Source organism: Coturnix japonica, chromosome 17 (genome assembly GCF_001577835.2).
Source record: "Coturnix japonica isolate 7356 chromosome 17, Coturnix japonica 2.1, whole genome shotgun sequence".
Taxonomy (NCBI): Eukaryota; Metazoa; Chordata; class Aves; order Galliformes; family Phasianidae; genus Coturnix; species Coturnix japonica.
The window spans coordinates 6,685,869-6,705,085 of record NC_029532.1 but is presented as its reverse complement, the minus strand read 5'-3'; the positions used below and the strand labels follow the sequence as shown (position 1 = coordinate 6,705,085).

The 19,217-nt window shown below is 51.0% G+C and overlaps 2 protein-coding genes across 15 annotated transcripts in view; one reads left to right on the top strand and one right to left on the bottom strand.

Moving 5' to 3' along the window:
- Positions 1-13,732, top strand: part of KCNT1 (potassium sodium-activated channel subfamily T member 1) — a 55,720-nt gene extending 41,988 nt beyond the window's left edge. For 7 of the 12 annotated variants that reach the window (XM_032448143.1, XM_032448147.1, XM_032448149.1 and 4 more), the window contains 21 exons: positions 125-289; positions 498-634; positions 778-841; positions 922-1,030; positions 1,268-1,376; positions 1,952-2,101; positions 2,197-2,435; positions 3,262-3,478; positions 3,591-3,696; positions 3,774-3,946; positions 4,110-4,181; positions 4,476-4,610; positions 4,885-4,996; positions 5,554-5,655; positions 5,727-5,810; positions 6,174-6,302; positions 6,528-6,548; positions 7,108-7,411; positions 8,670-8,732; positions 10,661-10,745; positions 10,860-13,732. In XM_032448143.1, the coding sequence (XP_032304034.1) occupies positions 125-289; positions 498-634; positions 778-841; positions 922-1,030; positions 1,268-1,376; positions 1,952-2,101; positions 2,197-2,435; positions 3,262-3,478; positions 3,591-3,696; positions 3,774-3,946; positions 4,110-4,181; positions 4,476-4,610; positions 4,885-4,996; positions 5,554-5,655; positions 5,727-5,810; positions 6,174-6,302; positions 6,528-6,548; positions 7,108-7,411; positions 8,670-8,732; positions 10,661-10,745; positions 10,860-10,980 (2,697 nt within the window). In that variant the 3' untranslated portion in view covers positions 10,981-13,732. The remainder of the gene's footprint in view (positions 1-124; positions 290-497; positions 635-777; positions 842-921; positions 1,031-1,267; positions 1,377-1,951; positions 2,102-2,196; positions 2,436-3,261; positions 3,479-3,590; positions 3,697-3,773; positions 3,947-4,109; positions 4,182-4,475; positions 4,611-4,884; positions 4,997-5,553; positions 5,656-5,726; positions 5,811-6,173; positions 6,303-6,527; positions 6,549-7,107; positions 7,412-8,669; positions 8,733-10,660; positions 10,746-10,859) is intronic. The other 5 variants (XM_015878873.2, XM_015878876.2, XM_032448144.1 and 2 more) reach the window with 4 other exon arrangements.
- Positions 13,733-15,282: 1,550 nt separating this feature from the next.
- The window catches only part of CAMSAP1 (calmodulin regulated spectrin associated protein 1), a 28,303-nt gene continuing 24,368 nt past the window's right edge, over positions 15,283-19,217 (bottom strand). For all 3 annotated transcript variants that reach the window (XM_015878857.2, XM_015878859.2, XM_015878858.2), the window contains 6 exons: positions 18,956-19,092; positions 18,661-18,869; positions 18,474-18,576; positions 18,024-18,139; positions 17,684-17,802; positions 15,283-17,435 (listed from right to left, as the gene is read on the bottom strand). In XM_015878857.2, coding sequence (XP_015734343.1) covers positions 17,133-17,435; positions 17,684-17,802; positions 18,024-18,139; positions 18,474-18,576; positions 18,661-18,869; positions 18,956-19,092 — 987 coding nt within the window. In that variant the 3' untranslated portion in view covers positions 15,283-17,132. The remainder of the gene's footprint in view (positions 17,436-17,683; positions 17,803-18,023; positions 18,140-18,473; positions 18,577-18,660; positions 18,870-18,955; positions 19,093-19,217) is intronic.

The following is a 19,217-nucleotide window of genomic DNA, read 5'->3' as shown; positions in this document are numbered from 1 at the left end:
GAAGGGTGCAGAGCCTGCGCTGTGCACGGTGTTGTCCCCATGTCCCCGGCACTGTCAGCAACACAGTGAGGGCACTGAGGGTGTTCCCTGGTGCTGGGACACCAGCTGTGCCCTCTGCTTGCAGTTTGAAGAACTTGTCTACTTGTGGATGGAGCGGCAGAAGTCGGGGGGCAACTACAGCCGGCACCGTGCCCAGACAGAGAAGCATGTTGTGTTGTGTGTCAGCTCACTGAAGATTGACCTCCTCATGGACTTCCTCAATGAGTTCTATGCCCACCCACGCCTGCAGGTGAGGGCTGGGTGCATGCCCATGCGTGCTCCTTTGACACTTAACCCTCAATGCTTGTCCTTGATGAGCACAGCTGAGTCACATCACCTGCTTGATCCACCCCATTTTTATGTCCAGGATGTGGCAAGAACCGCGATGGATTTCTCTACCCATAAGGATGCCCATGGGGCTGCCTGTCTGCCGAGTGACACGAGCCTCTCTCTTCCAGGACTACTACGTGGTGATCCTCTGCCCCACGGAGATGGACATCCAGGTGCGGCGGGTGCTGCAGATCCCTCTGTGGTCACAGCGGGTGATCTACCTGCAGGGCTCTGCGCTGAAGGACCAGGACCTCATGAGAGCCAAGTGAGCACTGGGGTGGGGATGGCAGTTTGCAGCCATCTCATTGTGCTGCACGTATCCCCATTGCCATCACTAGATGTGTGATAGTAGCCACTCTGTCCCCTCTGTGGGCTGAGTGCTGCATGGATGCTGCTCTCTGCTTGCAGGATGGACAATGGGGAAGCCTGCTTCATTCTCAGCAGCCGGAATGAGGTGGATCGCACAGCAGCGGTGAGCAGCTCATCCCAGACATGGAAGCACTGGGGGAAACGAGCTCTCAGAAGATAATGCTTGCTTTCCTCTTTTGTTAGGACCACCAGACCATTCTGAGAGCCTGGGCTGTGAAAGATTTTGCCCCAAACTGCCCTCTCTATGTGCAGATCCTAAAGCCAGAGAACAAGTTTCATGTCAAGTTTGCTGGTGAGTTGGCAGAGCTGTCCCCTCCACCAGGCCCTGGTGCTCCCTGTGGGGCTCCTGCATCCACAGACCCTATGAGGGGTACTTTGTGGGGTGGAGTGGGTCCCTGTCTCATCTGTAGGGCCACCACTGCTGGTGATTTGGGGGCACTGAATGCTGCTTGGGTTGACTGCCCCAAACCCCCCTGGTGATATAAGCAGAGTCATGGGGTGCCGCGATAGCAGCTCTGCTTCCTTGCAGATCACGTCGTCTGTGAGGAGGAGTGCAAGTACGCCATGCTGGCGCTCAACTGCGTCTGCCCTGCCACCTCCACGCTCATCACGCTGCTGGTGCACACCTCCCGTGGGCAGTGAGTGCAGGGGGGCACAGCCTTTCCTCTTTGGGGTCCTGTCCCCATGGAACACCCATCCCCAATTACAGCCCTGGGTTCCCTCCTGTCAAGCAGGGGTGGGTGGTGCTGGGGCACTGTAAGTGGGGTTTGCTGGAGGGCAACTGTACAACTTCTCATTTGTATCAAGCAGATCCCTTTGGTAGGAGGCAGAATGCACTGAGCAGAGCCAGAGCCTGTGGGGTGTTCTGTGGGTTTACATAGAGCACAGGTGGAAGCAGCTCAGTGTGGTGCTGGTGTGGGTCCTTGGTGGAGCCAGAAAGTACTGAACTCTGGGTGACATGACATCAGAGAGTTACAGACTCTACCCGCAGAGCACGTCCCACCATGTGCTTTGAGCTGTTTGCCAACATTGGCTCTCAGCCCTGCCTCTGCAGCTCCATCGGGAGCCCTCGTTAAATACAAACACAATTAGAATCAAAAATCAGGAGCTCAGCCCCCACCTGCTGCACCAACAGCTCTTCTCACAGCACCCTGAGGGTTCCTTGGGGCCCTGCTGGCTGCAACCCCATCCCCACGTGCTGCTGTCATTGCAGGGAGGGCCAGGAGTCCCCGGAGCAGTGGCAGAGGATGTATGGGCGCTGCTCGGGCAATGAGGTCTACCACATCCGCATGGGTGACAGCAAGTTCTTCATGGAGTACGAGGGGAAGAGCTTCACCTATGCTGCCTTCCATGCGCACAAGAAGTGAGGGCAGGGGTGTGGGGCTGGGGCCAGCACTTGGAGTGCCTTTTGTAGGGAGGAGGCTTTGCTCCAACGCCTGCACTGTGATCCCATCACAGGTACGGCGTCTGCCTGATTGGCATCCGCAGGGAGGAGAACAAGAGCATCCTGCTGAACCCCGGCCCACGGCACATCATGGCCGCATCTGACACCTGTTTCTACATCAACATCACCAAGGAGGAGAACTCTGCCTTTATCTTCAAGCAGGAGGAGAAGCAGAAGAAGAAGGGCTTTGCAGGCAGGGGCACGTATGATGGCCCTTCTCGCCTGCCCGTGCACAGCATCATCGCCAGTATGGGTGAGTCTGGGCGTCTCCTGCACAAATGGCACCCACATCCCTGCTCCTCGCATCCTGGCTGCTCTCAGTAAGCCCAGACACCCTCATTAGAGCTCGTGATGTCCGTTATCATTAATGATATTTGTCTGCAGAAATCCCTCAAGCCCTGTCTGGAAGGATAAATGCCGTTGGCCGCATCTTAAATCATGTTTATTATTTCCAACCTGACGAACGGCGTGATTTGCTCTGCAGTGTGCAGTGCATTTTCTCAAATGAAAAATGCCATGAGTCATTACTTCCAGCTTGCACCTGGGGAGACCAAGTTCTGGGGTTGTCTGGAGAGGCTGCGCTGCGATGGCAGATTGTATTTTAGGCAAATAATTTATGCATATATACTCATGAGCAGCAATTTGCATGATTATCCCACAGCAAGACACAGAACACTGCGCTGAGTAGAGCTCCTCTGTGTTCTCGTTACGTGGTTTGCTCACAGAGGGGCCTTTTGCAGAAAGTAGAACAAGAAGTGAAATGGTGTGAGCAGGTTCAGCCCGTGCAGCTCAATGGCTGCAGGAATGCGCCCAGCTCCTGTGCTTTGCTCACTGTGGAACTCATGGCTTTCATAGGCATGCAAAAATAACGGGTGAAGATTCAGATGAGAGCTTCACCTTGAGTTTCCAGCTGAGAGCAAAGATTCAATGGCCTCAGCCAACACTCTGTAAATCTGTTTGGATTTTTAAAGACTCTGGTGGTGGATGGGGTCCCAGTCGGGCTTAATGGTGCCATGCTCTGCCAACCCTGCTCCCTTCCCCTTCTTATAGAGTGCTGTGCTTCCCCCCGCCGCGTCCAGGTACAGTGGCCATGGACCTGCAGAACACCGAGTGCCGCCCCACCAACAGCAGCAAGCTGGCGCTGCCAGCTGAGAACGGCTCAGGCAACCGCCGACCCAGCATCGCGCCCGTGCTTGAGCTGGCTGACACCTCATCCCTGCTGCCCTGCGACCTGCTCAGCGACCAGTCAGAGGATGAGATGACACAGTCAGACGAGGAGGGCTCAGCGGTGGTGGAGTGAGTTGCACGCGTTCGGTCACCGCAAAGGCACAGCCCCCTGCAGGTGATGGGGCCATTGCAGATGGATCTCCCCAAGTCCTTACAGTGCTGGGATTTCCCTCTGCTGCAGGTACGTGAAGGGCTACCCACCCAACTCCCCGTACATCGGCAGCTCGCCAACCCTATGCCACCTCCTGCCTGAGAAAGCCCCATTCTGCTGCCTGCGGCTGGACAAGGTGAGCAGTGCGCTGTCCAGGGCTGTGCTGGGGGAGGCCAGGAGCTGCCACAGATCCCAGCTGCCTGCCTCCCACAGGGCTGCAAGCACAACAGCTTTGAAGATGCCAAGGCCTATGGCTTTAAGAACAAACTGATCATCGTGTCGGCAGAGACTGCTGGCAATGGGCTGTATAACTTCATCGTCCCACTGCGTGCCTACTATCGGTCTCGCAAAGAGTTGAACCCAATTGTGTTGCTTCTGGACAACAAGCAAGTACTTCTCCACAGTGCTTTCTTTTGCACCAAGTCCTTTCCTGTATTACCACGGGCAATGCAAACTGCATGGGGCAGGGGCATGACTCTGTCATGGGCTGTGCATCACCATGTTTGGTGGATTTCTGAACCCTGTTACTTTCTGTTGCATTTCTTGCAGACCAGAGCACCACTTTCTGGAAGCCATCTGTTGTTTCCCCATGGTTTACTACATGGAAGGCACCATTGACAAGTAGGTTTTCCAATCTGTTGCTGCTGTTAATTATAGGATTGTCTTAGCCATGTTGAATTCACCCCAACCCACAACCCCATACCTTCCCATTTCATGGGGAGACAAAGGCTGGCCATGGCAGCCCCCACTGTTGGCTTCTCACCTTGTTGAGCCCATCTGGGAGGTGGGTGGTGGTGCTGGGATGGTGGCTTGGAGCAGCTGGGCTGGCTGCAGCTCTGCGTGTTGCAGTGTGCTGCTTCCCCGTGTCCTTTCCAAGGGCTGACCCCTGCACTCTTCTCTTTGGGAACTGCCCAGCCTGGATAGCCTGCTGCAGTGCGGCATCATCTACGCTGACAACCTGGTGGTTGTGGACAAGGAGAGCACCATGAGTGCTGAGGAGGACTACATGGCAGATGCAAAGACGATCGTCAATGTCCAGACCATGTTCAGGTGAGGAAGGCCAGCAGTCTTATCCCATCATCTTCTCACTCATCCTGTTCCTATCTATCCTGTTCCCTCCCATCCTATTCCATCTCTGGGCGCTGCCTCAGCAGGAAGTGAGCCCCAGAGCATATATGCGCTATGGGCTGCTAGGATGACACCCAATTTCCACTAATTCTGATCTTGGATGGGCACAGAGGAGCGTTTTGTGTTCCTCAGGCTTTAAATGTGGGGATCCCTCCCTCCCAGGGTGGCTGCTGAACAACGTCTCTTCCCATTGCAGGCTCTTTCCCAGCCTCAGCATCATCACAGAGCTGACCCATCCCTCCAACATGAGGTTCATGCAGTTCAGAGCAAAGGACAGCTACTCCTTAGCCCTTTCCAAGCTAGAGAAGGTAAGAGAAAGATTTTCTTTCTGTGAATTTGGTGCTGGGAGTCACTAATCCTAAGTTTGTTGTGGTCCTGCTCTTCTCCACATGCTGCACTGTGCATCCATCCAACACAACCTGCAGCTAACAAATACGTGGGTGGGTGATTTTGGGGCTGTCTGCCTCTTCTTACTTGTTTATGTGTTTCTTGGCAGCTGAGGGTTGTGCTGCTTTGCCTGCTGCTGTGTTGGGAGCAGGGCAGTGAGTGAACGGGTGCAGGGATGCTCCAAGCAGGGAACCACTGGGCTCAGTGCTGTGCCTGCAGCAGTGTCACTGTGCTGAGGTCTCCTGACAAGGGCAAACATCCCCAAGGCAGTGAGGCATGTGGAAGTACCACATCCAGCCCATAGCAAAATAAAGCCATGATGTCTCACATGTTTCCATGGAGAAAAAGGAAAAACTTCTTTTACCACAAAACCCTCTTTCCCTGCCTCCCTTCTGGCACACCCACCAGAGATGTTCAGCTGCTGTCCTCCCGCTCAGGTGAGCCTTCAAGGCCACATGGATTGTCTTTCCTCTTCCAGAAAGAGCGCGAGAATGGCTCCAACCTGGCCTTCATGTTCCGCCTGCCCTTTGCTGCAGGGAGGGTCTTCAGCATCAGCATGCTGGACACGCTGCTCTACCAGGTGGGGGAGGCACTGGGGGCACAGCTGCCTTCTGGCATGTACCAGGGTTGACATTTCCTCTCCTCCTACAGTCGTTTGTGAAGGACTACATGATCACCATCACCCGGCTGCTGTTGGGCCTTGACACCACGCCGGGCTCTGGCTACCTCTGTGCGGTAGGTGCTGCTGTGGGGTGTAGGGCATGTGCATGGGGGCTGCGGGGTGTGAGGCTCCTCTGAGAGAGACAAAATGGAGCAGAATATGGCAGAACATTGATCCCTGTATCATACATGGTCAATCTCAGCACTGCCAAGAGCCCTAGTGTTATAAAACCACTGAGTCTGTTAGGTCAGAAAAAGACCCTTAAGGTCATTGTGTCCAACTCTTGGCCAACACTGCCAAGTCCTCCACTAAGCCGTATCCCTCAGTGATACACCTGCACACCCTGCTGGTGTGCAGACCTCCTGGTCTGTTTGGCTTTGGCATCAATGCATTTGGGCACCGTTCTGGTGCTGAAGATAATTGCTGTTCATCCCCAGATGAAGATCACAGAGGATGACCTGTGGATCCGGACCTACGGGCGCCTCTTCCAGAAGCTCTGCTCCTCCAGCGCTGAGATCCCTATCGGCATTTACCGGACGGAGTCACACATGTTCGCCACCTCCGAGGCAAGGGGCAACACGTGTGGGAAGGGCAGCAGCATTCCCACCCCGACCCACACCCAGGGGGCTCCTGTCTTCGTGTGAGCATGGTGCAAATGCTCAGCCCTCAAAGCTCAGTGCTGGCAGACAACGCGGCACTGAGCGGTTGTTGAGTTACCAGGGGATGCTGCACAGTAGGGATGCTCATTTCCTGGCTGACAGTTTTTCCCCCTTTTCTTCCCCCAAATGCAGCCCCATGACATCAGAGCACAGGTGAGTACTGCTTGCACCCACACCCGGGATTATCAGTTCTGCCACCAGCCCCCGCAGTGCACATGTGGGCGGTGCTGGGGATGGTTTTCCTTGGGCAAGATGTTCCCCACAGCACCAGCAAACAGCCAGGAGGTGTAATTACCAGGAGAGGGAGCAGGATCCAGGCTCCACTGTGAATACCTTCAGTTTTCTGCTCTGTGGAAAGCTGACATTTAGCTTGATACAATCCCCATTCATCCTTAGAGATGCTTTTATTCCCTTTATTAATAAATCAGTTCTTACCAGCGGAGCTCCCTATAGCAGAGCTGCAGCAGCAGTTCTGCTGCGAGGTGTCAGAGAGGAAGGTGAGGGCAGGAGGGAATGACACTGATGGAGATGCGGTGCTCACTGCATCCCATGGCTGCTGGCATTCCAGAGCCCCCATCCCAGAGCTGCTGCCCAGGTGCTTTAGCAGCATGGGGATGCTGTGCTGGCAGTGCACCACAAAGAGATGGGACCCCGTCCCAGAGCAACTCCCGTTAGGTGGCCCCGCGGTCCCCGTCACCGGCCGGGCTTCCAGTCACAGATCTCCATCAACGTGGAGGACTGCGAGGACACGAAGGACGTGAAGGAGCACTGGGGAATCAAGACGGGCCACCACAGGAATTCATGCTCCAGTGACCAGTCCGAGCACCCGCTGCTGCGGCGCAAGAGCATGCAGTGGGCACGTCGGCTGAGCAGGAAGGGCAACAAGCACTCCGGCAAGACAGCCGAGTGGATCAGCCAGCAGCGGCTCAGCCTGTACCGCCGCTCCGAGCGGCAGGAGCTGTCCGAGCTCGTCAAGAACCGCATGAAGCACCTGGGCTTGCCCACCACTGGGTATGGTAAGTCATGTGCGGTCGTGCTCCCCTGCAGCGAGGCAGCCCCATGGGCTCCGCAGGTAAACCCCCATCCATCGTGCCCGAGCCCTGCAGGTGCTGCTGGACCCATCTGTGGATGCTGCACAGCAATGCAGTGCGCATCGCTCCCGGGGTGGCTGCAGTGGGGTCTGTGCCTACAAGAGCTGTGCCCGCGGTGTGTGGGTAGCCTTGAACACACAGAACCACCAAATCATGGTGTGATAGAATGGTTGGGTTGGAAGGGGCCTCCAAAATCAGCTAGTTCCAACCTCCTGCCATGGGCAGGCTTGCCAACAGGCAGCCCAGGACCCCATGTTGGCTCTGTTTTGGGTCAACTCATCCAAATCCTGTGCCCCACAGTGCTGCAGGGCTGGTGCTGCAGCTCTGCACCATCACCACGCTGTATCTCAGGAGCATCCGGCGGGGCTGGGCTGGCTTGGTGGTGTGCGACAGCTGCGTGTGTCACTGTGTTTTATGCTGACACCACGTCTTTCTGGTGGGGACCGCAGCCCCGCACTGGTGCTGGGGTCTGTGTGCCCGCACCTGCCCCGTGGTTACAGTGCAGTCCTTTGCCCACGGCTTTCTCGGTTCGTTTCGTCTTTCTGCCCTGTGAGCCATCCCGTGCTGCCTCCTGTCTGCTCCATGCCAGACCCCTTTCATTGCCACAGCTGGGCCCTGAGCACTGAGCACGAAGCCCAGCTGGGGTTTGCTGCCTGCAGCAAGGAGAGTGGGAAATGCAGATCAATGCAGGGAAACAGAGGCCATGTGGAGTGCACTCCATGGAGGAGAAGGTGGGGACAGCATTGCTGGTTCAGCTGCACACCTGGCACTGCTGCCTGCAGGTGATGCAGCACTGAAATGGAGCTCTGTGTCCCTGCTCCCCTCCTCCCAAAAGTTTCCTTGGCTCATTCTGGGGGACGCAGCTCTCTTTGCTCTGTATCACTCTGTATTTGCTCTATATCACTCTGCTGATGGCAATCAGTGCTGCAGTGCTGGTACAGCCTGACTGCTCAGTGCAGCTCTGGGGCTCCAGCTGGGATGTGCGCGGGCACCAGGGCACGGCCGGCATTGGTGTGCTTGGTGGTTGGAAGGACACTGGCTCTGCCTGCTCTCCTTGCCTTTATCTTTTGCTCCTTTATTGCCCAAGTGCAGCAGCTCGTCTCTAATATTTGCCGAATCATGGCTTGCTGACCTCTCTCTCTCTCTCTGTTTATGTCTGTGCCTTTCCCTGTATGTTCTGTAGAGGATGTAGCAAATTTAACAGCCAGTGATGTGATGAATCGGGTAAACCTGGGATATTTGCAAGGTAATGCTCACTCCCTGGGAGTCACGCGTGCCTCACGGCGTGCAGCGTACAACAAGATCATGCCAGCTGAGCCCAATCCACACCCTTGCCAGTTTTCACCTTAGATACTCGATCCTTTCACACTCCTTTGTCAGGTGGAACTGGAAAACAAAAGGCACTGCACTGCAGCTGCAGGGCTCCCTGATGTCAGGAGAGAACAACACAGGGACCCTTTGGAACTGGTGCAAGGAAATCACATCCCTCAGCTGTTACTGATAGCAACCTCCTTGCATTGCTCTGCAGGTTGACTTTGGCCTGCAAAGCCCGGAGCAGTTCAAGGAGGGGGTTTCTGTCTGCTGCTGCTGAGCAAAGCAGTGCGGGAGGGCATCGTTTGCAGCTTTGTCCTGGGTTGGTTTGGGGTGCAGACCCACGTGTCCCTACAGTCACCCCAAGACCCCAGGGAGAGGCTCGGGGTGAAGGGACGCAGCACCCGGTGCTCAGCGCACAGCTTCATGCAGAGGGGCTCGGGAAAGCCATGGGGCAGCTGTGGCCCTGCTGGGCTGTGGTTCAGGCTTTGCCAGCCTATGCTTAAGGTGAAAAGTTGGCGTTTTCCTACAAACCGTGACCACCCTCAGAGCCCCAGCCCAGCTGTGGCTCATGGAAGCCCCACTCAATATATTGCCAGCAGCTGCGGGGGCTGCGCAGAGCTCAGGGATGGTGTCCCCCCCTCTTTGGATGTGTTCTGGCACAGCTGTGAGCCACCCCTACCAGTGCCCTTCTGCAGTGTGAGCCACCACTGTGAGGGTGCAGGAGCTCTGGATCCCCTCCCCCCACAATTATCTGGGGGTGCCAGCTGGGACAAGATGATGGCAATACACGTGGCGGGTTCAGCAGTGCTGCATGGGGGTCAGGAAAAGGTGCTTCCATGGTGCAGGAGAACCTGTGTGCCCCAGGAACCCCCCCTCCATTACGGCACATTCCATGCATCCCCTGCTCTGTGTGCGCCTCAGCACTGCCATCCCCATCCCCGCTGCACTGCAGGGCTGAGCACTGGGATGGCTGAGAGCTGTCAGCCCTGCGGTCTGGGGAGCAACCAGGGAGTGAGCAGCAAAAAGCAGATGGGCAGGAAGGAGGGGTGCGTGCGCAGACCCTCCCTGTGCTCCCCATCATGCCATGAGCTGCTGGCATCCCGGTGCACAACCCTGCAGCAAGCCCGTGTCCGTCTGTCCCCTGCAGTCCGTCCCCTGTCCTGTCCATCACATGCCCTCGCTGTGCTCCCGCTGCTGCTTGTTCCCAGCACCCGCTTCCCCCCATGATCTTGTTTGGCAGCGAAGGGCCCCACGTGTCCCGGTGCTCGGTTCGGCATCACCGCAGCTCCACAAACCAGAGCCGTTCCCGAGCGGTGCTGGGGGCTCTGGGACGCCGCAGTGATGTCCTGTGGGCAGAAGGGCATGGAGCCTCGGCCACGTGCTGCTCGGTGCTTGTAGATGCAACAAAGGAAGAAGGTGGCAAAGCGTGGTCATGGCCCCGGGGGGGTTTGGCTGCCCTGACCCGATGCTCGGGGTCGTCGTGCTGTACTTAATGCAGCAAGACTAACGTGTTTCATTTTTTTGCTCGAACAAGGTAAGACATCTTTTTTTCTTATTTCGTTTTGGGGCTTGATGTGAAAAGTCCACGAGTCTCCGGCCTGTGCCATGGCTGGGAGCAGCTGAGGGGTTGTGGGAGGTGGTGGTGGTGCTCTCAGTGGTGTGGCCATGCTAAAGGACACAGTGCTGTCCTCGGGGACCAGCTGTGACCCTACTGGGCCTGATGCTTGGGGCTACTGCAGTGGGGCTGCCCATTGGGGTATCCATTGGAGTGCCCATTGGGGCATCCATCGGGGTGTTCATCGGGTGTCCATCTAGGCGCTCTGCCAGTCCTGCCCACCACCCCCTTCTCTCCTCCGGCAGATGAGATGAATGACCACCAGAACACTTTGTCCTATGTCCTGATCAACCCACCCCCAGACACACGGCTGGAGCTGAACGACATCGTGTACGTGTCCCCCCCCTCCTCCCCACACACGCTCCCAATCCCACCCCAAACCTGGGATTCCCACACATGGTGCATGGACACGGCACACTCCATGCCCCGCTCTGTGCCCTGCAGGTACCTCATCCGCTCCGACCCGCTGGCACACGTAGCCAACGATGGGCAAAGCCGCAAGAGCAGCTGCAGCAACAAGCTGGGACCCTGCAACCCTGAGACACGGGATGAGACCCAGCTCTGAGCACACCCCATGTGCTGCAGGGATGAAAGCGAGGGGACAGGCGGGCAGGCAGCCGGACAGAGGCACCATGTGGGAGTTTTTAACTTTTTATACCAATACCGCAACTAGTGAGAAAGTCTTTGCTGGTGCTGGTGGTGAGACTGGAATTACAAGTCGGCCCCGTTTGGGCAGGAAGCCGTGTTCGGAATTGTCCCCAAATGATGCAGGCTGTTTGCATTGGATGGGGGCACTGCTGAGCCAAGGGCAGTTGCCCCATGCTCATCCTGCTCCTCTTTGCTGGGTGCCCAGGATGGATAGCCCAAATTTGGCACTTTCACCCCAATGCTCTCCTTGCTTGTTGGCTTGTCCTGGGGGCTGCACGGAGACAATGGGGAAGAAGGGGACGGTGCAGCCCTCGCAGCACCAAAAACAACATCTGCAGATCCCAAAACACACCAAAAAGAGAACAAAGTGACCCAGAGCTGTGCAGCCCCGCTCTTGTTGCACACATCCATGCTGGCACCCACTGGGGCTCAGCAGCAAAGATACCATGGACAGGGATGTGTCCCACACCGTGTTGGCCTGGCCAAGCCCCTGTGCCACAGCTGGGTGTGCATTGGCAGCACAGCGGCCGTGGAGACCTTTCTATAGCAGAAACACCAGATGTATTTTCCATCTACTTTTGCACACTTTGCCATGTCAATGCGTCAAGGTTTTTCGTTTCTTTTGTTTTGTTTTTCTTTGACTGCCAAAGTGAATAACTCAGCTGTTAACTTTCTGTACTTCATTTACTAAAACTCCAACATGATTTATTATTAATTATTATTATTATTTTTTAATGAGAAGCCTGTAAAGCACAACACAGCCGTGCCCTCCCAGTGCCGCTGCCAGGAGGGGGTTCTGCCATTCCCACCCACCCACCCCTTCTCTACAACACACAATAAACGTTGTTTACATAAAACCTGCTTATAGTTGCAGCACCCCATGAAGGTGCTGAGATCTGCATTGCCTGAAAAGGGAAAAAAACCCACCCAGGCAAAGCTCTTCAGGCCAACAATTGGACGGGGTTTGGGCTGGCCTTGATTTTAATGCCATCTGGCACTCAGTGGGCAGTGCAGGTGGAAATACAACCCCCCACCCAAGCCCTCGGCTGCACTGAGATGTGGGCACAACCCAGCCATCACCGCTGCTCTGTTGGATGTTATTTGTTTCCTTTGATGCATTATTATTATTATTTTTAATCCCATTGGTTGCAGCAATTCCGTGTTGTATTTATTTCTGGTTGGAAGTTGCCGTGCCAAAAGAAATTCAGTAGTTGCCATAGGATAAACAGCGAGAGCAGCTGAAGCACAAAGTCGGTGGGGTTGAGCCATGTCCGACCCCACAGCGCTCCGCTATCAGTGCACACAACCAATCCTGGAGATGAAGGTTTTCCATCCCATTCACCTTTAAGGGAGGGGTGAACAAAGCAGCACTGCACCCCATTCCAAGGTGGGGAGGCTGAAGTTACAGCCCACTCAGTGATCCTTATGGGCCCTTTCCAGCTGGGGATATTCCAGTTACCCCGTGCTGACTGTTCAGAAGGGAACATTTCCATCCCTTTCCCCACCATTCATTGGCTGCTCTATGAGCCTGGGGGCAGCACAGCACCCCCCAGCCCCCCAGGCTCTGCAGGAGCATCCCTCCCCCTCACTGCATTCCAGCGCCGCTTCTGTTTGTTTAATGTATAAAGGTGTGTATTTAAGAAGGAAATAAGCTACATGTGTGCAAATCACAGGCTTTTGTTTTTGCAGGTATTATTTCTATGGTGTAAATGTAGAGCTGACGTTCTAATGGGATGTTCAGAGAAAAAAAAAAAATACTGTAGCTATTTTACCTGTGGTCAATGTAAATCTAGGAGTTAAATTCTTCTAATAAGAAGGATTTGGTTACAACATGAATGTAATAATGAGGATATTCTATTTCTGTAAGGGTTGTGGCACCGCCACCATCAGGAGCTGCTGCTGCTCACCCAGGGCTGGCTCAGAGCAGTGGGTGCTGCACTGAGGCCATGCAGGGCCCCAATGCACAACAATATTTATTTCAGGTCACCCTCAGTGGTTTCTGTTTTTCCCTCTATTTTCCCAAGGAAACGCAATGGTTTCACTGCCAGCGGTGGGTCGCACTTTGCTCATTAGGGAAAGCATCACCCCCCCAAGCCCAAAGGGGATGCACACAGATAGCACTGCTGGCCCATGGCTGCCTCCTCTTCCCCTTATAGCTCACCCTTATGTGGAAGAACACAGTACTGGGGCTCCCAGAGCAACGCAATGCCCATAGAAAAACAGGATTCTATGAAGGACGCAGAGCTGAAAGGCCCCAGGGCAATGCAGACACACAAGAGAGGGCTGTGATGGCTCCAGGTTTACTGACATTGTATGTCCCACAGCACTGACAGCTCCATCCTCTGAACATGAGCACAGACCACATCACACACTGCAGATACACTGAGTAGTCACAAAACTGTCCCCATTTTCACCCCTCCATCCAAACAGCCCTTTTACTTCCCAAGGGGGAACTGCTCTCCAGCTCAGCTCTGCGTGGGCTCCATCAGCCACAGCCAACAGAAAATGCATCCTTCCCTGTCCGAGGCCTCATTCTGGGACACGTATCCTTGGGGTGCTCTGTAGACAGCCAACTGCAGATGGGTTTTTTGTACCATTCCTGTGAAGACACTTCACATTTCTGTAAAGAGAAATCAAAATAAAAGAGCTGCATGCAGCAACAACAGAGACTGCTGTCTGCCTGGTGGCTGCCATGTCCTGGGGTGGGCTCTGAGTGGGAGTGAAATAGTTAATATTGAATAATAGTTAATAGTTGAATAGTGAAATAAATCCCCCCTGCCATCCAGCAGCAGGAACGTGTGCTTGCTTTGCTCGCAGGCTTTGCACAAGGCAGGAAGCCCAAAGGAAGGCACAGCCCCTGGGTTTATCACCATGGGTCTATTATTGGCATCATTTGTGCCATTGGTTCTGTTCAAACTTTGAGTCACCTGCCTGCATTCTGAATAACTGACAGCAACACTTGGAATGATGCACGGACTGAAAGAAGAGCAGAATTTGAGTAAGAAACTTTTCAGTTCATTTGACCTTCATCCAGAAGGAACACTCCATTTCTTTCATATGGGGAGCAGAGCTCCCAACAGCATCACTTCTTTGGATGCCTTCATGCTATGGCCTGTAGCACCCAGACATACATGTATTTGTTACTCCTTCACAGCCTCTCCTCTTTAAACACAAGTCCAGCACGTTGCACTGAGCTGCACTCAGGTTCTCAGAACACCTCGGTGTGTTCACAACTTGGCTACTTCTTATCTGAACCACACAGCAGGATGGAAATGAGACAAAGACACATTAATGGGCAAACACACAATGTAGTGATGTATGAAAGCTTCAGGAACGGCACTTAAAAGCACTTTAAAGATGTACATTCTTGTATCTATTAAGAAATGAGTAAGAAATTAAGAGAGGTCAAAAGAGAGACCCACACCAACACTGCCCTGTGTGGTCATTGCTTAGTGCAGCACACGGCCTGCAGCCCATTGAATCAGGCACAGCAGAGCCAAAGCCTCCTTCACATGGCAGAACAGGAGCAGCCACAGGGAAGGCTGAGCTCAGCAGCCAGGCTGGGCAGCACATTAATGGTACTGAACCTTCCAGTCCACTCCTTTCTATGAGCAACGAGATTTCAGCCTGGAGGAGATAATAGAGAAAACTAAAAATAATGTTGAAAAAAGACATACTAAAAAAAAAACAAAAACAACCAATCTCTATGGACAAGGAGTATTTCACATGAAAAATCTATCAGTCAAAAACATTTCTAAGTTGGAAAGGTCTGCAGCTTTGAGATTTAAATGCTTTTGTGTAGCCACTGGAGGTGCACGAAGGGGCCTTAAATAGCCAATTTATACTTAAACACCTGAGGTGGTTTGTCCTTATACATCACAAACAAGCTGACACCCACCAGCTCAACAGAAGACGTTCTGTTGGTGCTTCTGCCACTTGCCTGAGCACTCAGACCCCAAAAAACCCACCAGCCAGATTCAGGAACCTGAAGTCTGATCAAATAAATCCTTAAGATGGCTGTTAAATAACTTCTGAAAGGTCAAATTCTACCATGTTTTAACCAAGGTAAGGATTGCTGAGCTCACAAAGCTGTCACAGCTGACAATGATGCTTTCTAGGAGCACAACTGAACAGAATAGCACATCTTTAAAGCATATTAGTTCTTGGACAGGATGAAGCATCACAACAACCAAAGGTACACATGAAATAAAAAAGGAAATCAGTTAATGATTTTTATTAAATTTCAGTGCTTTCATAAAATAAATATGGTATATAATATCAAACAGTGAGAAATAAAGCACAAGCATGAAAAGCATGGTAACAAAAGTTACACTCATGACGGTGTTTAATACTTAGCACTTTAGAAACCATAAAGCCTTTAATTATTTACAAGCAGCAAACTATCTAACATCATTTACAAAGTTGCAGCAGCCTATCAAGAAGTACTGGAAGGGGAAAAAAAAATGGAGAGACTTCAATGGAAGACCTTCACTCCACTCTACCTAATCAGCTTTTTATTATGTACCCCACTTTCCCCTTACGTACATAACTTCTTGCGACTTCCATTATCCTCCAAGTCTAATAATGACACTGCATTCTATTGCAGAGCTCATCTCATCTCTAGGATTGGTGTAGTGCCTCCAGCACTTCTGAGCGATGTTTTCAAGTAACACTCCAAAGGAAAGTAAACATGTGCAAACCAAAGTTACAAACCTAGGCGCCCCTCAGGCAGTCACACCAGATGGAGCAGGCGCTGGTTAGCGGATGAAGTCATGTTATAGCTATAGAAACCTATGGGAGGTCCAGCCTGGGCAGGAATGGGAACACGTTAAAAACTGGAACGGAACTGCAAATACACCCTGTCACCACAGAGAACAACGTAATCTGCTGAAACACAAAGATCTTTAAGGTCATGACTCAAGATTTAATATTTCAACATGAAAAGAAATCCAAGCCATTCGACTTATTTGGGCTTTTGAAACAAATGCAAACATCTCTGTTTAAAAATCGCTCTTAAATGAGGAAAAAAAAAAAAAAAAAAAGAACAAATCAATATATATTAATATATCACCCAAAATAAAAAACGTACACACTCTTCATTTCCGAGCATGCTGCTCATTCAGAAGAAAGACAGGACAGAGAAAGTAGAATTACATTTCATGATAGAATAAAAACATTAAAATTTGTGATCGTTAAGTGCACCATCGTACAGGAGTAGCGTGCTCAGAGTGGACACGTTCTATACCTACCAGAATCCATCTTTATTAAAGCAAACAAATCTTTAGGACACTACCTGAAACTGATAACAACTGCGCTCCATTCAGCTTGCTTGCCTCAAGTTTCAATCAGGCACATTCCAGCCAGCAGCACCTGTATGCTTCTTCATGATTGTATTCCAGAGATCTTTCATTATGTGAACAAGTTTTAGTCTTTGTTTGTCTTTAAAAAGACTGGCTTTTGCAATGCTTATTTTAAACAGGTGCTGCAGGTAAAACTCTGTTCTGAGCAGCACAAGTTGGGGCTTCTTTCAGAAATCTGAGAGCTGGACTTAGGTTGGCAGTAGATACAGTACAGCTATTGGATGTATGAAACAGTTCCTCAAAAAAGTCTGAAAGGAAAATTTCCCCTAAAAACCAAACCAAACCCACTTCACCCGAGATCTGTTCAATCTTCTACCAAAGTTCAGAGCTCACCAGCTTTAAGAACGATAGGAAGGAGGAGGCCAATGAGGCGGAGAGGAAACAAAACTAAATAATTCCCAATTTGTACCGATGGAAAGCTTCAAGTAAAAGGAAACCCACTTGTTAAAGATCTTGCTACATGCACAGTCCCTCATCAGTTGAAAGCCACAGTAGTTAGCATTGGGTGTAACAGCAGATTTATCACTCATTAAAAAAACACTGATAATGTTCCTTCATTCTTAATAACTTGCATCCATGGTTTCTGTTTAGAAACTTCTTAAAAAATGTTTATGGTTCTGCACATTTCATACCAAACCGGAGGAAAACAGTAAACATGTCTTCATTTGATGCAATCCCATTCAGCAATCTCCTGCCCAAGAACTCAGTGTCATTTACGAGTCTGAGTCTTCTTTGGCACTGCAGGTCGCTTGGCTTGCCACAAGTGGTTATGGATAGTAAGAGCATCCACGCTAACAGACATGGTTTTGGCTGGAATCACATTGAACTGTTTTCTGTCCGAACTGTATTTGTAAAGTTTGTCAATCATTTTCTTGGTGATGCTCTTTGGCCCTGTTCCAGTCAGCTTGTAGATTTCTTCAGTGTCTGGATAGTAGCAGTAAAGTGCTCTGAACTGGCAGCCAGCATCACGGAACAAAATGATGTAGTGGTTGGCATCACATTTTTCAAGTTCCTGCATTAAAAATAAGCAAGTAAACATACATGGAGACTTCTCACAGTGAAAGTTCCCACACGATGCTCCCAGCTTTTAGCTTTCCCACATAGCTAGAATAAGTGGGTTGTCCTTGAATAGCATTCCTCATTTCACAGGTACATCTTAAGAAACAGAATACAGCACCATGAAGGAGTAGGATTATGAAGTGAGCTCTACAGGTGAGCTTCACTGTGAGTGCAGCCATAGTTTTCTATTTTATTGCTTACCTCTAATATCGAATTCTTATGTGGTTCATTCACTTTTCCAGCAAGACAGCAATGAGATATAGCATTGTGAATAATAGGTTTGTTTGATTTGCTGCTGGGCTCCTTAAATAGTTTTGGACCTAAGGAAGAGTAGCAAGTAAACTTTAGTTGTCCAGCGCTTAAGATTTTAATTCATCAGAAGTACTAGAAAAAAACCAAACATTTTCTTCAATAACTGACTTGTAGATATTAAACAGAACAAAATAGACGTATAATTTCTCAAAAGTAACACCAAAAATACCAGAGCTTTACATAACCTGCTAATCACAGCAAATGCTCAAACTGAAATGAAGATGGTTACCTGTGTATTCTGCCACTGAAGCAATAGAAGATGCAGTTGAAGCATTCTCCCAGTCTCTTTCCGTGTTTCTGCTTGGATTTCTGCTCAGTATTGGTAATGACTCCATAGATTCAACTCTGTTGGGGAGAGAGAGAAAATAAGCGTTTTCCCTTCAGATCATCAATAAATTCACCAGACACTAACCCTGAAAAAACAGACTGTTGTCCTTCTTCCTCCTCAGAACTGTCAGCCTCTCCCTACCACATTAATGAGGCAAACTTCCTATTGTTTTTCCCAAACATATAAAATTTCACGTTTTTACAGGCAAAATTTGGCACCCAAGTAAAACAGAAGATGAATTCATTAATTGTTGCGCCTCTACTTCTGCAAACCAAAGCAAACAACACTGAATCCTAATGCTCTGATAAAGTAGGAGAAATGTTTCTTTCTTTATTTTTTAAATATCTCTACCTCTGCGATGGTGTGCCTCCAGAGTGCACGCTTTCAGGTTCTGTTGTTGCTGCTGAGGCCAAAGAAAGGCTGGAACCAGACTGAGCACTGCTCAAATTATCAGCTACAAAAAAGAAGACACAACGTGAATACTTTTGTTAAAGCAGATTACCAGACTCACTGAGAACCAACAATTCAAAATTCTTACGCGTAGAAGAACACTTTGTCCCTGAATCACTGTAAGATTCCTCACGATGGACCGACTTTGGCCTGGGTTTCTTGGGCTTGGATTTGGGCTTTCCAAGCCCTTGCTCCTCCAAGATTTGTTGCTGTTTTTTCCTTAAATATTCTTGCTTGATAAGTTCCCTACGAGCCTTCTCCTCTTCTTTGCGTATTCTGTCCTCCTCAGCTTTGCGACTGAAAAGCAAACCACAACATTCAATGTATAATGATTTTCCTCATTTTAAAGAGGAAAGGAGCCACCCTTTCCCACATGCTATTACCGAGCTTCATCTCTTTTCTGTTCAACTTCAGCCTCCAGCTGCTGTTTCCGAAGCCGAGCCTCCTCAGCTTTGCGCTGCTGTTTTAGAAGGAACGCTGCACGTTTTTTTGCCAACTCATCTTCGGCTTTCTGTTCATCCTGCAGGATTCACAGGGATAGAAAGATGTGTTTTCCTATAGTCTTTACAACAAATCATCAATCACAGGATTGCTGAGGGTTCCAGGAAGATTCTTTTAAGGAAAACATATGGTAATACTTTTGGA